This window comes from Thamnophis sirtalis, unplaced genomic scaffold, assembly GCF_051295495.1.
Source record: "Thamnophis sirtalis isolate CommonGarterSnake01/CBP01778 unplaced genomic scaffold, rThaSir2_p1.2 scaffold_5, whole genome shotgun sequence".
NCBI lineage: Eukaryota > Metazoa > Chordata > Lepidosauria > Squamata > Natricidae > Thamnophis > Thamnophis sirtalis.
The window spans coordinates 73,151,853-73,167,990 of record NW_028261385.1 but is presented as its reverse complement, the minus strand read 5'-3'; the positions used below and the strand labels follow the sequence as shown (position 1 = coordinate 73,167,990).

Below are 16,138 nucleotides of genomic sequence, written 5' to 3'. Positions count from 1 at the left end.
CTTTGCTTTTTTCAAATTAAATAAATGATCCATCAGATTTAAGTTTTTTATGTATGAGAGAGGAAAATTAGTGATTTATAGAATGATTACAGTATCTTTATTGTGTCAATATTAATTATCCTTATTGGTTATCATAGACATTTGATCTAGATCTAGTAACATTTTTTGGGCTTCTGTTCTTGTATGACTTCCTGTGAACTACCTCAGATTCTAAGGGATCCTTTTATATTATATGTAAGGGATCCTTTTATATTATAGGTGTCTGAAAACTAAAAAAAGAAATACCTGATAGATTTTGATGCTTTATTAGACCACTCTAGACTATTATTTTGAATAAATGCGTATTTCTTCTATTGTAGTCTTAACTATGTGCATTAATTCTGTCACTTCTTTTTCTATCTCAGTCCAGAATTATAATTCTAAAAGACTCTTGTATATTATTGTCTAAGCAGGTCAAAACCAAGTCATGCTTTTGAAAACCTTGTATTAAGAAATTTTACTTATGGGACCCAATAAGAAAGGTTTTCATTATGATTCAGTGCAGACAAAAGGATATTTGGTATCTCTGAGATTATTATTTTTAAATAGGTTTAAAATATAAAGTAATTTAAATAGGTATAAAAATAAAACACATGCAACCTACATATTTCATCACTGCCTAGGATCCAAGTCTTATCAGCAGAGTTATTTATAAATATCGACACCTAAATGTCTCTGTCACAAGACTTGTGGCATGTACTATTTCTCGTTCTTAGCCTTCTGTAGAAGAAATAAGCAATCCCAATATGTGTGCATAGGGAACAATTTTGCAACAGTGGCTCTGCAAAACAAACAAATTCTTGTTCAGTGACCACAATTGGGGTAAGCAGTAACTAAGTGAAACTATGACTGTTCTTATGATCTTACTTCAGCTTTGCTTTCCCCTCTTGCAAAGATTGTAAATACAATAATTGGCCATTAACTTCATTTTTTATCCCTATCATGACTGCAAATAGTCACTAAATGAAGCAGCCGTTAAATGAGGACTGCCTATAATGCTTTTTCATGAAAGATATGGATTGAAATTGTGGGATTATGCTATTTATTGGATTATTCAGAGAGTAAGAAGATAACTCGGTATACACTATTGTTTGATTGGATATGAGAGTTCACACGATTTATATTATTTAAGGTGTTTTATTTATTACCCCTTGTCTGAAGCAGTTTACCATTTAATTAAAAGAAGAAGGAAATAATATTGAATTAATTCAAAAAATTAATACAATTAACTTAATACGCAATTGCAATTATAATTAAAGTAGCATATCTTTACTTTTCAAATTATAACCCCCTCTGAGTACATTTTAAAAAAATGCAAAGTCATTAAATGCTGGAGAGAATTAAAATAATCTGACACCTAATGTTAAAAAGCAGTATAACTTTTCAACAACCAATTTCACACTCCATTCTTACATGGAAAAAAGAAGCATACAAAATGGTGGAAGCTTTTCTAGACATTCTAGATATGTTTAGGCTGCTCAAGATCTCAGGGGACAAGATAGGGTTGCAGTGTTGCTTCGTGAAGAAGCAAAGCCAAAGTTTTCTTACATCTGGAGAGGTGTCAATCTCAATTGCATCACGTGATGTTTTTTGCCTTTGCGGAGCCGTGTGGGCGTGGCCTGCTTGTGATGCATCTGTGTCTGCACTGTGAAGCAGTATACTGTATGTCTAAGAGCTATTGCTATAGACAGATTGGCCACTCTTAATGCAAATAATCACTTATATAGAATTTCTTCAGAATTTTTCTTTAACATGGTATCTGTCTTGAAGTTCTCCCCCTTGCCATTACTTCATTCTTAACAGCTTCTGTTTTAGTTGCAGCAGCTGCAGAGCATGGGAATGAATAAAGAGAACTATCCACCATAGTTGTAATACACCATGAGCTGTATCAAGATGTATAATTGCAAACTTGAGGTGGTTGCAAGTTTAGGATAATTTTGCTTGAATGGTTACATAAATTTTACTATCTATTGCTGTTTCTACACTTTAGTTTATTCCCTTTTGCTACATTCATTCAAGTAATATAGAGGTAAACAACGAACAGAACCATATTGTGTGATGGGCAGTTCATATGCTGCTGGCTGAACATAAGCTGTGAATCTGCAGTTTGAGGCTCACAAAATATTCACAGATTTCACCACCAATTTTCAGTAACACACCCAAAGATGCAAAACAAGTGTTACCAGTCTTTGAGTGGCATAACATATTTGTGTACTGGGCTGAAAAAAAGTATTAAAGTGGACAAAAATTTGAGTCATGCCTTCATGTGTAGATTGTGTCATCAGACATCCCCTTTATAACCCTTGGAAGGATGCATTTTTTCAAAAAAAAAAAAGTGTGTGTCTTCTTGAAGAATTTTCTACCCCCACTATAGGCAAATGGGAGGATCGGAAATATCATCAGCCAAATACACTATAAATGAATCTTACGGTTTGTTTCATATAATATTTATTTTAATGACTGAGGAAAAGCCACTCAGACATCATTAAGTCTCTATGTGTACTTCTGACCCCTATTTACTACAACTGCAATAGATCCTCTATTGAAGCAGGATTACTGGGTTCTGACTCAGTGCCCAAATCCACCCAATTTCGTTCCCCCTTGCCTTTTTAATTCTTCCCTTAATATCCTTTCTTCCCTATTCATCTACCAGACCCATCACAAGAGGGAGATAGGGAATGCTACTGGTCCTCTTTCTTAGGAGAGACATCTAGTGGGACCAAGAAGAAGGAACATCATCTTATGGAACATAATCCTCGGAGATAAGATGGCCTCCCACTTTGACACTCTCTTGCAAGGTCTGAAGACCTGGTTTTGCCAATGGACCTGGGAACCAGAATGAGGCAGAGCCCATCAAGTGGCTTATTTGATTGGTTGTTGTTGCTGGGAGGGGGGGGTAGGAGTTCATTACTTTTGATTTTTGTATTGGGTTTTTATCTATGTAAGTTACCTGCAGTCACTGAGAATGACTAGGCTAGCCTTATAAATTTTCTTAATTAAATAAATTCTCTGGATCACTATTCTTCACCTAGGCACAAAACCTCTTCTTAGCCTCCCTAGTAGAAATTGCCTCAATTTCCCAGGAAGCACATCTCTGAAGCACATCTTTGAAACTTTTGTAGATTGGCCATAAGTCTAATATTGCATCTCACCATCCACTTTAATGTTCCTAACTCTACAGATTTCCCGATTCTCAGACTTACTTCTAAATTGTGTTTCTGTGTTCTTAAAAAAAAGCTTATTTATGGGATAGAATCTTCAGTCCTATGACTCCTTATCTGCAGGAGGTACAGTACAGAGCCAGATTTTTTGTTTCTATTACTAGGCAAAAAAATTGTCTGGTTTTCCATGATTGGTACCACTGGGAACTTATTTTCTGAAGCTCTTGGTTGCACATGAGGGGGCACAGGACATTCCCATTCCATTCCAAAGATAGCTGTGGAATGAAGTAACCTTGCCTTGCAATGTAATGCCTTTACAATAGCCATTCCATTTGGTATCCCTGTAACTAATTAATCAAGGAAACAAAAGCATAGTTAAACAGCGCATAATAATTGTAATGTGTAGCTTGGTTCTCAGAACCAGCTATAGTTAATAGTGTTATTATGCTTTTATTTGTGCACTGGATTTCTAATATAATTGTCAAAAATGGTATCAGAACAGTTTGTAATTAAAATAAATAGTTCTCAGGAAAATATATCCCTAAAGTCAAATAAGACAAGAATCAATGAACAGAATAATGTTACCCTGAAATAGCAACCATAGCATTACAGTAATTCTATTGAATCTAATCAAGCATTTTTATTACTTAAAACTTAAATATATCTGTTTTCCATGTGCCAATCAAAATGAATTTCAATTTTTAGGACCATGAGTAGTGTTTTGTAGAATTATAGTGAATACTAAAAATCCATGACTGGAACAGTGGGAAAAAATGTGACATTTATAAAGACCTTTAAAATCTTCTGGGTCTAATACTTGGCTCTTTTTTTAACTAATACTAAATCTCTCGATTATCAAAACTTCCCCACCATAAATGAATAACACACTTTATGGCTAAATTCATAACCGGATGTGAGAAATATATTCCAATATCAAAGGTTTACTCACAATAGCAAAAGTTCAATAGATTTGCAACAAAACCTTTCTGTAAGATATAAAAATATTTTGAAGGGGAACAAAATGTAATGAATGTCTTAAATTAAAGCAATAAATAAAACAAAAATCTCCATAAAAGTCACATTCTTTGAAAATCACATTGGGGAATTTAGTTGCATGTCAGAGATGACGGAGGCTTAGCTATTAACTAACTAAAGAGGAGAAACAGCAAAATAGGCAGGCAGAAGAATGAGGAACTGGACAGATTAACATTTCTATAAAGTATTTTGATGTTTGCACATGTTAATTATTAATGCTTAATTATTGATAAAGGCAATTTTGATTTATATGGGGAAATATACAATCGAAACTCATGAACCTTATTTTCAGCTGCATCATTTGCAAAGTCTTATAATATTTTCTTGTTGACATCATAAAGGTGGCATCTAAATAGTTCTCACATGGCTGAAGTAACAGTATTATCTTTTTAAAAAATTGGAATGGTAGATAAGTATTATAATCTACTGTAGCTATGGACCTAATTACACCATGCCAGGAAGTTAATCCTTTTATTTCAGGCTGAATAAAGATGCAGCAGTTCTACACCAAGACAAATCCACAATGACATTTTTCCACATTTCTTTAAATGAATGAAAACTACTTTGTTATAAAGTCCATACAACATGAAATGAAATGGAGTCTTAGGGAGTGTTATCCATTCTTCTGGAATAAGGCAGATGGTGTTAGAGTGGGGCTGTCAAACTCATGGCCCGTGGGCCAGATATGTCAAGTGCTGGCCACACCCACACCCAGTTTAATGAAAGGGGGAAGTACGTTACGTGGTGCTGCCATGACAATGCCTGTTTGTCACCCCTGTGTTAGAGAAATTCAGGTTCCAGAATGATGTGTTGTGATGTGAAGTTTGTGTGGATTAAAATCTTGTTAAAAGTTAATTATGAACTTTTTGATAAATATTTGTATATTATAATGTATTCTAGCTTTAAACCCCACTGAAATAAAGGAATCAGCTTTAACAGCGAGGTGGCACAGTGGTTAGGGTGCAGTACTGCTGGCCACTTCAGCTGACTGTTATCTGCAGTTCAGCGGTTCTAATCTCACCGGCTCAAGGTTGACTCAGCCTTCCATCCTTCCGAGGTGGGTGAAATGAGGACCCAGACTGTGGGGGCGATATGCTGACTCTGTAAACCGCTTAGAGAGGGCTGAAAGCCCTATGAAGCGGTATATAAGTCTAACTGCTATTGCTATTGCTATTCATTATGAATAGAGGGAAGAAATGTTGTCTCAGTTGCACTGATGAAATAAATCTTTGCCAGTACAGGTAGTCCTGAATTTACAACAAACTCCACCGAAGACTTTATAAGTCCACTTGTTGGAATAAACTGAGGGCTCTGGTTTTCTCCCCCTAATGATACCAAACATGGAATTTGCCTTTTTACAAAAGAGCTGCATATGGGTTTCATCATCAGGCTATTAATACTATTAAAAAATGTTTCTCTAATTTAGCCGTATCTACACTGGCAAGAATGTTCCTCCTCTGCAGTGCTGTGCCAATCCCCCCAAAAGTGACTCCTCACAAACCAGGCACTATAGGCTGAGTTTCCATATAGTAGTTTCTGGGTCAAAGCCCGTACATTAGTTATGGTGGTTGTTTGCTGTTGTGGGCTTGGCACCTCTTTATTTTCTGAGAGTGCGGAAGTTCTATGCTTTCCCTGGAATCATAACCCAGATAAAAATAACGGATGGCTGCCATCTCTAGAATAAGATGCCATAAGACAATTCAGCTTTCTGATGCCAGATGTTATGACTGTCAACCATTTAAATGGTGTTAAAAACAGAATTATGGTTATCACTAATTTCTCACCGCCTGTAGAATCAAATGGGGCATGTTTTAAATATGGCTTGATAGGAAAGCGACCACAAAGAGAAATTGCTCCTTATGTTCCTTTCCTCTGTTTCAGGAAAGTGTTATATTTCTTTGCTGCAACAGGGAGCACCTCTAGCATACAAAATATTATTTTCTAGACTGATGTGATTTCTTCTCTTTCAGGGTTAATTTTTACAAACTTCTCATGAATAAGTAAAAAAATGAAAAGATACTATGTTGGTTAGAGTTCAGCCTCTCTAGCATTTAGGGAAGTTTCAAAGAGTACTGGGTCAAATCATTCCATCAACATTCCAGGCATTGTATGTATGAATGTATATGTATGCATACTTTTCTTAAATCAAGTCTACAAACTGAATTAATTTGATAATTGGACTAGGAAATTCAAATTGAATGGATTTTTTTGATTGAATTCCAAATTCAGATTGGATCTTGCGTAATTTAAATGATTAGTAACAAAATTATATATGATACATTTTATAAAGTGTCAAAATGGATTTCTAGCTATGAAGTTTGTAGCATAAGTTGTAATATTTTAAAAAACTTTTTTTCTTGTTACTTAACATTTCCATATTCAAAGGCATCAACTGAACTAGTCTTGAATTTAATTAATATTGAAACTAGGAAGATACATTCATCTGCAGTTGAGGATATCAGATTAATCGAGTAACATAGGGTACACTATAATATATGGACAACATTATTTTTTATTCGTCTATTTATTTAATTTTGTTGTAGTTTTAAAGAAAAAAGAACAGAAATAATAGTTACTAGTTTCTTTTGGGAAAGTATGAGAGTTGTTGTCTCTATCTGGTCATACTTTATGTGCCACACATATCCAACCTTGTCTAACTCCAGAAAATTAGGCAGGATTGGATACTTATAATGAAAGACAACCAAGAATGACAGGGCAGTGGGACAGACTGGGAAGTTGGCATGCCTAAATATAAGAAGGCAGTGGAAAACTATTATGATAATTTTGTTGCAAAAAATACACAGAAACGACAATGAATTCACCAGGAGTAACAGTAAACAAGGGGATTGCCATATTTCCTACCATATCCTCAAGAGCAGCATAGTATGGAAATTTCCTCTGGAATATAACTGTCAGCCCCACCAAACCATAAAAAGGCTAAAAGTACTTTTACTAATATTGACTGCAGTAATATAATCTTGCAAGTTTGATTGTGCTTTACTCTCCTCTGGAAAGCACAGGATGTGAATCAAGGAGGTGTCAGCCTGAGTTACTTGCCCATACTTCTTTGTTCTGACCCACCCCTTCTCTGTCCAGGAACGAATGACGAAACCAACGTAAATGAGAAGGTTTTTTAATCAGTCCAGACTCTCGTTGGCGGCAAGCCACATAAACAAAGAGATAAGCACTCTGGCCGCAAGTCCTACTAAAACTTGGCAGCAATGCAAACAAACTCTGGCAGCAATCCAGCCTGCCAAGTTTGTTTCTTGTTAGTCCTTAACGTTGACTTCTGGAGAAGGGCGTGGCACAAGCAGTCTCTTTTATAATCAGGAGAGGATCTTAATGAGCATCAGCTGAGCGTAATCACCTCCTGTAATTACGCAGTTGTTCTTGATGCCGAGTAGCCCTTTGATGGCGTGCATCCTGGAACAACTCACAGGTGTATTCTGGATCACTCACTCTTGTCTCCTCCCCACTGATCCAAGGCTCAGGCATCACCTGGTGACCATCTAGTCTTTCTGCGCTCTGCTCGGAGTCGGAACCCTGTCCAGGGTCCTCCGCATCCTCCAGGGCCAACTCATAAGACCCCACGCTGTCGGAGTCTGGTGGCAGTTCCAACGGCTCCTGCCGAGCCACAACACTTCTTATTTTGGACTTAACTGGTGTTTTTTCCCTTACCATTTTGGTAATGGATTTGGCCTATTTCTATCAAAGCCATCTTTCTTGCTCTCTGCAATAACTAAAGGTTTTGGGTAATAAAAAGAAAAGGCGAAAGGGATTCTTGTGTTTTCAACATGAAAGTCAAATTCTTCTTAGACTGTAAATTTATAGTGTAAATTTATCACCGTGTTATTACTAATAATACATATAGATAGACACCTTTTCCTCTATAAAGGGAGCATTGAAAAAGGTCAATTGATGTCAATATGGTATTTCAGAACTGCAATTTGTGGTTAAAGTTATACTTAAAAATAGTTTCCTGTTTTTCACTATGAAATAACTGGCAAAAATATATAGTCTATATTCCCTGAAGAAATCAAGGGAATTGTTTTGTTATATATTTTTGGTTGAAAAATAGAATTTGAAAACTATTAATTTTTGTACTCCATTTGCATTTGTACCTTGTAAATTGATCCATTCAGGTTCCACAAATTACCTGAAGTACCGTAGATTGCTAATTCTAAAGATTATCGATAAATTGGCAATATGACACAATTCTTAATTGTGTTTGTTTGTTGTACTTTAGTTAAAAAATTAGTTTTGAAAATTGAAATGCCTGGCAACATTGTTTAAAAATACATGATCTCATTTGGGGAAATCCAGGTTTGGCTGTAATGAAGAATGCCTGTTGTGAAATAATCTAGAATTGATTTGATCCTGTAGATCCTGAGGAAATGGGACAGGTTGCTCTACCACCACCCTGCCCTATCTGGCTAGTGAAAGGGGCAGTTGTAAATAGGTTCTTAAGTAAACCATTTTTGCTTCCAAATTTCCGCCTAAGAGGTGATATGATCCTTTCTGAAAAAAAGCCACATCTTATCTCAACTATCTTGGGTAATTATTAACTTACTCCTGTTGAGATGATAGCAGTTCCAAAGAACCCTGGAAGAAATGGATTGTCTAGACTAGTGGTAGTCAACCTGGTCCCTACCGCCCACTTGTGGGCGTTCCAGCTTTCATGGTGGGCGGTAGAGGTTTCGTTCGATACTGAAGCATTTTCCTTTTTTTAATTTAATTGACTTCCCTACTTTATAAATCACCATTACTGTGGAACTGGTGGGCGGTTAGAAAATTTTACTACTAACAGAGATACAAAAGTGGGTGGTAGGTATAAAAAGGTTGACTACCCCTGATCTAGACCTTGGCAGTTACGATGCAGGCCTGAAGCTACATTGGTTGCTCTTGTTAGAGACCTTTAGTGAACCAGGATAGGAAAGGTATACAATCAAGGGTTCTGCTTGATCTCTCTGTTGCCTTCAATACCATAGGACAGGGTGGACCTCTAGGCTAGCTGTGAGGGTTGAAAGTGGAAGGTACTGCCTTGTAGTGGAGCTACGTATTTTCCCCCCAAGTGGCTAATTGCAGTGAGGGAGGGGGAAGAAGTTATATGGATGAGCACTGTGGACTGCTTTGCCACAAGTCTAAGCCACGTGAAGTTCCTGGATGAGATCATCCATTGGCCTGTGGAGGAAGATCTGTACCTGCTGTATCAAGCACTGATATGATCACTATGTGAACTGGAGCAAGTGTAGTGCACAAAACAAAATAAGTTGCAATCCCACATTTCTTTTCATTAAAATGATTTATATAATGTGATTTCCTCACTAATGTAATTAATGAACTGCAACTTTATTTATTTATTCATTTTTTTTTCAAATTTTTGAATAGCCCATGCACTTTAGAGAGTTTCATGGATTCGGGGGGAAACATACTAGAGATTAATTAACTGAGTCGTTTAAAAAATGATATAATAGTTTATCTAACTTTTTTATTTTTAGGAGCATTTGTCTGCGGATCTCAGTGCAAGTCCATTGGAAAAAACAGTTGCAACAATTTGATAATCACCAGCAGCCCAATGGTGGTTCAGAGACTGGGACCTCTATCTCCTTCGACTCAGCAGGTCTCGACAGCATGCAGCCAAATCAGCCCTAGTTTACAAAGGGCTATGAATATGTCAAATCCAGATATACCATCCGATACAAGGTCTTGTGTTCTGTTTTTATTTTCTTCAATAATATAGCAAGGTTTATATCATATCTGCACCATCAGAAGAGTGTTTTATGTCATTCAGTTTGGAATTGAATTGAATTTGAATTGAATTTAATGAATTTATAGGCCGCCCAATCCCAAAGGACTCCGGGCGGCTTACAAAAATACAATTTTAAAAGGTAAAAAAGTTAAAAACGAGGAACACAGATTAAAAAAGAACCACATCATACACCCAGTCTAATCGGGGCTGGACCTCAGTCATGAGGTCAACAGCCCGAGGCCTGCCGGAATAGCCAGGTTTTAATAGCCTTTTGGAAGGCCATGAGAGTGGGTAGGGTCCGGATCTCTGGGGGTAGTTCGTTCCATAGGGTCGGAGCGACTACAGAGAAGGCCCTCCCCTTGGTAGTTGCCAGCCAACATTGTCTGGCTGACAGCACCCAGAGAAGGCCCACCCTGTGCGATCTTATCGGTCGTTGGGAGGTATGTGGCAGAAGACGGTCTCGCAGATATCCGGGTCCTAGGCCATGTAGGGCTTTAAAGGTAATGACCAGCGCCTTGAATCGCGCTCAGAGACCAATAGGGAGCCAGTGCAGCTCACGGAGGCTAGGTGTAATGTAATATCGCTCGCGCAGCTGCATTCTGAAAAGTCTCCGAACACTTTTCAGGGGCAGCCATTAAGAGCGCGTTACAGTAGTAAAATTATCTTTCCTGGTTTATACCACTTAACATTGCATTGCAATCGAGAATCAATGTGACCATCATATTCTCATCCTTACAGCATTTTGAATTGATCATCAATAATTAGTTTTGTACATGCAAGTGATTCCTCTGAATTTACTTCCATTATATTAGAATTATGAGCTACAGTAATGTTGGTAAGCTTTAAATAAATGAAAGAAAAACGTTAAATAAATTTGAGCAAATGTACATGGGGATACTAATTGTTAAATTTCTAGTAAATAAATGTAGTAAGCTGATTGATTTATTAATTAAATGTTATACACAGAGCAGCAATGTCTAATCTCTTATGGTAAAGATCTGTGGTTGATGTAGATGGTCTGTGTAATGAATGATTCTGTAACCAAATTTGGCAGAATCTTTTTTTACTTTTTTCATATTTGATGGAGAAAGTACAGTATTTTTCGGAGTATAAGGTTTTGAAGAGGCAAATTAAAAAAAAAAAAGGGTTTTGCACTCTGCAAGACCTCCCAAAAACGTTTTTGCAAAAACGGGCCTGTTTTTCTATCAAAAAAGAGCTGCATAGCCTTTAGGAGGGTTATAGAGTGGTCCTTTGGGGTGAGGGGAGGGGGCAAAATTGAGCAAAAAATGTCCCATTTTTCGCTCATTTCTGCCCTCTCCTGCCCCCCCAGGAGCACTCTGAAAGCCTCCTAAAAGCTATGCATGGCCATTTTGGTGAAGGGGGTGATTTCGGGAGGCAAAAATTGCTGTATTCAGTGTATAAGATGCATCCAAATTTTCAGCCTCTTTTTAGAGGGAAAAACATACGTCTTATACTCCATAAAATATGGTATATGATACTGCTACTGCTGTTGATGACTACAACATTGGAAATTAGTTTTAGCAATAGGTAAAGAACAGGGTAAAAAGGTAAGAAGTTTGAAGGACTATTTACATTACTGGTCTTTCATGAGGGCCTAATGTTCTTCAGAAGATGTTTTGGAGATGTACCCAGGGCTTCCAATGTGGTAAAAGGCTAAATTCTTATGGTGATACCGTATTGGATATGTCACAGCTGTGACAACAGTGCTCATTTGAATATGCAAAGATCAAGATTTAAAGTTTTAAATCTGATTATCCAAAATAAGTATCTGAGCTGTGTATGCCAACTGTTCCATATACTTATGACCAGAATTGAACCCAAATGTCCATTGCTAAGCGAGACATTTGTTAGGTGAATTTTGTCCCATTTTACGATCTTTTCTTGCCACATTCGTTAAGTGAATCACTGCAGTTGTTTAGTTAGTAATATGGTTGTTAAATCATCTTAATTTCCCATTGACTTTGCTTGTCAGAAGGTTGAAAAGGTGGTCACACAATCCCAGGACACTGCAACCATCAAAAATATTAGCTGGTTGCCAAGCATCTGAATTTTGATCACGTTCTAACTTTGAGTGGTCACTAAATTAATGGTTCTAAGTCAAAGGCTGCCGGTAATGACCAAGATCTAGGATTCAATTGCTAAGATTATATTGTTCTTTCTTTCCTGATCTTTACACAGATCCCTCCTATCACGAGAATCTTTGGCGTCTACAACCTTGAGCCTTTCTGAAAGCCAGTCAATACAGAGTGTCAAACAAGAGTGGTTTCATGGTTATAGAATTTATCCTTCTCTTCCCTCCAACTCGGGTTCACAAAACAGCAGTCAATTCAGTGATGTCACAAATGCTACATCTGGGATATCCATGTCCAACAACTTTTCTACTTCCTTGCCATCGTACTTGCTCAGCATGGAAAACAACCATCCCCCTTATTCTAGCCCTCATCATTCCTCAGCCAGATCGCATTCTGCGAAAAAGAGAGCACTATCTCTGTCCCCTTTGTCTGATGGCATTGGGATTGACTTCAATACGATCATCCGCACCTCCCCTACTTCCCTAGTTGCGTATATAAATGGTTCAAGAACATCTCCATGCAACATATCTCCTCAACCTGAAGTTTATGGGCATTTCTTAGGAATAAAGGGAAGCTGCATTCCCCAGACTTGTTCTATACCAAATCCTCAAAAAAGGCTTCTTATGGCTAATTGCAATGCTATCCCTCCAGACTACAGTGAAAATGGAAACAGCGAATACCAGCGCATGCAACAGTTGGAACAAAGCAATCTACAGCCGTTGATCACAAATAATATGATGGTTCAACAAGGTTCATGTCTAGTAGAGAGCCAGCCTATGGGCCTTGACAAGGGTGGACAGGGGGATATTTTTTCTGGAAATGCAAATAGCGTTCCTTGTGCTTCACTGGCTCCCCCCATGCTTCCTCCTCCCCCTGGTCCACCGCCTCCCTATCACGCACATCAGCATGCACTCATCAACCATCCCCGTCCACTTTCCTTGCCTGCATCTATCCAGAAGTGTTTTTTAGATGATGACAGTGAACTCGATGATTTCAGTGGCAAGCACTGCTGTCGTTGGATAGACTGCAGTGCTACCTACGATCAGCAAGAAGAACTGGTGCGACATATAGAAAAAATTCACATTGACCAGAGGAAAGGGGAAGATTTCACTTGTTTCTGGGCCGGGTGCCCACGAAGATACAAACCATTTAATGCCCGTTACAAATTGCTTATCCATATGAGAGTGCATTCGGGGGAGAAGCCAAACAAATGTACGGTAAGTTTAAGATGATATTTATCGCACTCAAAAGATCCACAAATCTACTTTTTCAAAGCTATGCTGGTGTTTCTTTACGAAAACATCTTGATAAAAAGGAAAATGGGATTTGTTTATTTCAGGAAAATGAGTAAACAAATAGAAATGTGAAATGTATGGATGCGGAGAAACATGTTTTAAACTGAACTACTAGAGCACAGTGAAACAAATCATCTGTTTTTGGGTGCTTTAAAATTTGTTTCGGTTTAAAAAGTTGTTGGGTGAAATAGGTGAATTGGGAAAAAGAATGGTCTGATCTTTCGGGGGGTGGGATCAACAGTATGTGTTAGGTTATGGCTGGCACTACTTGTGTGCGGGTGTGCTTGATGCGCGCATGTGCATAACTGAAAAACAAGATAGTGCCAACGGTGCTGAGTGGGGAACCAGTTTGGGGGCGTGGTAGGCCTGGGTCACTCCAAGTCAAATCACTACGAGTTCAGCTGAACTGGTCCGAACTGGTAGGAACCCAACACACACACACACACACACACACACACACACACACACACACACACACCTTGTTCCCCCAAAATAAAGCCAAATCAGTTACTTCTGCCTACACAGATTGGCGTTTATGTGAAGTAGTAGGATTGCATACCATGGTTAGCCATTTCTGATACTAGAGTTTTGACTACATGTAAGCTCTTGGCAGATTTTCTAATAAATGGGAGGTGAGTGGAGGAAAACCTTTTTTCCTGAGTATATGGTGAACTATATTTCTGGGTGATCTAAAGGGCAGCAAATAGCCAGTTATTAAATATATTGTTAGTTTTTTTAAAACTTGCTTTCAAGCACTAAAGTTTCTTGGATTGTTTTTATTTAACATTTTAACTGCCTACCTACAAAGAAATTTCCGATTGAAGTAGCCCACAATGTAAAAATAAAATTTAGTACTATATAAAATAAAATACTTTTAAAATTGCGCTAGATATTTGGTGAAAGAATTGTGGTCTAGCATAGGAGGTGTAGGAAGTAAGAAGGAGGTATTCTAGATATATTTGAAGATTCCTATTCACATTTTCTTAAACATCTTCTTTATATTTTAATGTAAGAAAATAATCTTTAAATATTTACTTTCTATCAATACATTTTTAAAACATGGATTATTTTTGAAGTGTTGCGGCTGTTTACTTTTATATATTACCATAATCAACTGTTTTCCAGTGCTTTACAAAGTCTAAATACCATTTTTGACTTCATAATATTACTGAGGATATTAAATGATAACTTACAGTTATGAGATAATATAAATGGAATTAATGATAAAATTAAATACCACAAGATGTCCCAAGATAGTATTGCTGATTCAGTTGTATAGGTGCATGCTCTTTATAAGATTGCCTCACATGTAAACAACAATAACCTAGTTTATTTAAATAACAGAAATATATAAATAAATTAAACTGCATAGCTTTTTTTTTTTTTTTTTTTTTGCTAATGGAAGATCTTACTTGTTCTTTTGAGTTTTTGGACTTTTTCTTGCTGCGTAATATATTGGCTCTTCCTTCTCCTGTTTACTGATTAGAATTACATTGGCTGGAATTACTCATATTTACTTATTGCAAGAAGGGAAGCTAAGGGCCAAGAGAATCCAGTAAAAAGTGAGGAAAAAAACCTCTTCTCTAACATTGTTTTAAAATTCAATGGCACAATTCTGCAATTCAAAACCTCTCTGTACCTTATTTTTGTTCTTGTGCAAATGTCGTATTTAGTACTTTTATTACATTTAAGCAAGTCATTGTGCAAACAATTTTATAATCAATTATGACTTCATTATCCTAGGTGTGTATTAAAGTACAGGTAGTCCTTGGCGTATGTCCATTCATTCAAAATTACAGTTGCACTGAAAAATATGGACATACAGCTGATCCCAAAGTACCAGATGTTACCAGACTCCCATGCTCACATGATTGTAAGCCAGCACATGGGTGCCCACCCAGTTTGCAAATATGATGTTGCAGTGTGCCTCAGTCACTTGATTGGCATTTGTGACCTGCTATGGGAGCTTCCCATGCAAAGTCAACAAGAAAGCTGGTCAGGGAAGATCACAGGTTGCTTCAATAAGTACCTCCTACCCACAGTATCCCCTCACACTTATGTTGGCTCCAGACTTATCATGGCCTCTCCTGGTCCTCCCAAGACTTCCCTCAGCATCTCAAGACCCACACATGACCTCTCCCGACCCTCCCCCGATCCACAGAGACTCTCTGCCAGTCTCCCACAGCCTTCCCAGACTCGTGCAACTTCTCCCAGCCCCTCCCAGCACCCTTAATGCTCCTTATCTGGGATTCCCGCCTTTTCCTGCGGGAATTGTCATTAAACAATGTGATTACATGGCATCCTACTATATGACTTCATTGCTTAATGACAGCAATCCTGGTCCCAATTCTTGTTGTTTTAACCTAAGGATTAGTTCTAGTAATAGATTTATACAACTGCCACCATTAAAGGAGTGATTAATAGCAGAGCATTATGTACACTTTTACAGCAGTGTGTTTAAAATAAATGGATAAAGAGATTTTCAGAATAAATATGTATAACTTTTAGAATACTTTAAAAGATTGAAATATTTACTAATAGCCATCATTTGTCAGCATTGTTCCATTTTTGAGATGAAGAATGAGTGAGACTTCTGCAGGGTCTAATCTGAACATCTAATGATGTTCAGATTGAAGAGCAAGTGCAGATATAGTGCATAGTGATTTATTATTTATTTATTATCATTGTTGTTTCTCTTACTTTCCCTCAGACATGCCGGAGGACTGATCGGCATGCAGACTGTCCCTTGTCAATTGATAGTTTAAG

At 37.5% G+C, this 16,138-nt stretch overlaps 1 protein-coding gene across 4 annotated transcripts in view; it reads left to right on the top strand.

Annotated features, from left to right (window-relative positions):
• Nucleotides 1–16,138, top strand: part of GLIS3 (GLIS family zinc finger 3) — a 145,493-nt gene that overhangs the window by 39,185 nt on the left and 90,170 nt on the right. For all 4 annotated transcript variants that reach the window (XM_087716031.1, XM_087716032.1, XM_087716030.1 and 1 more), the window contains 2 exons: nt 9,734–9,938; nt 12,184–13,294. In XM_087716031.1, the coding sequence (XP_087572157.1) occupies nt 9,734–9,938; nt 12,184–13,294 (1,316 nt within the window). The remainder of the gene's footprint in view (nt 1–9,733; nt 9,939–12,183; nt 13,295–16,138) is intronic.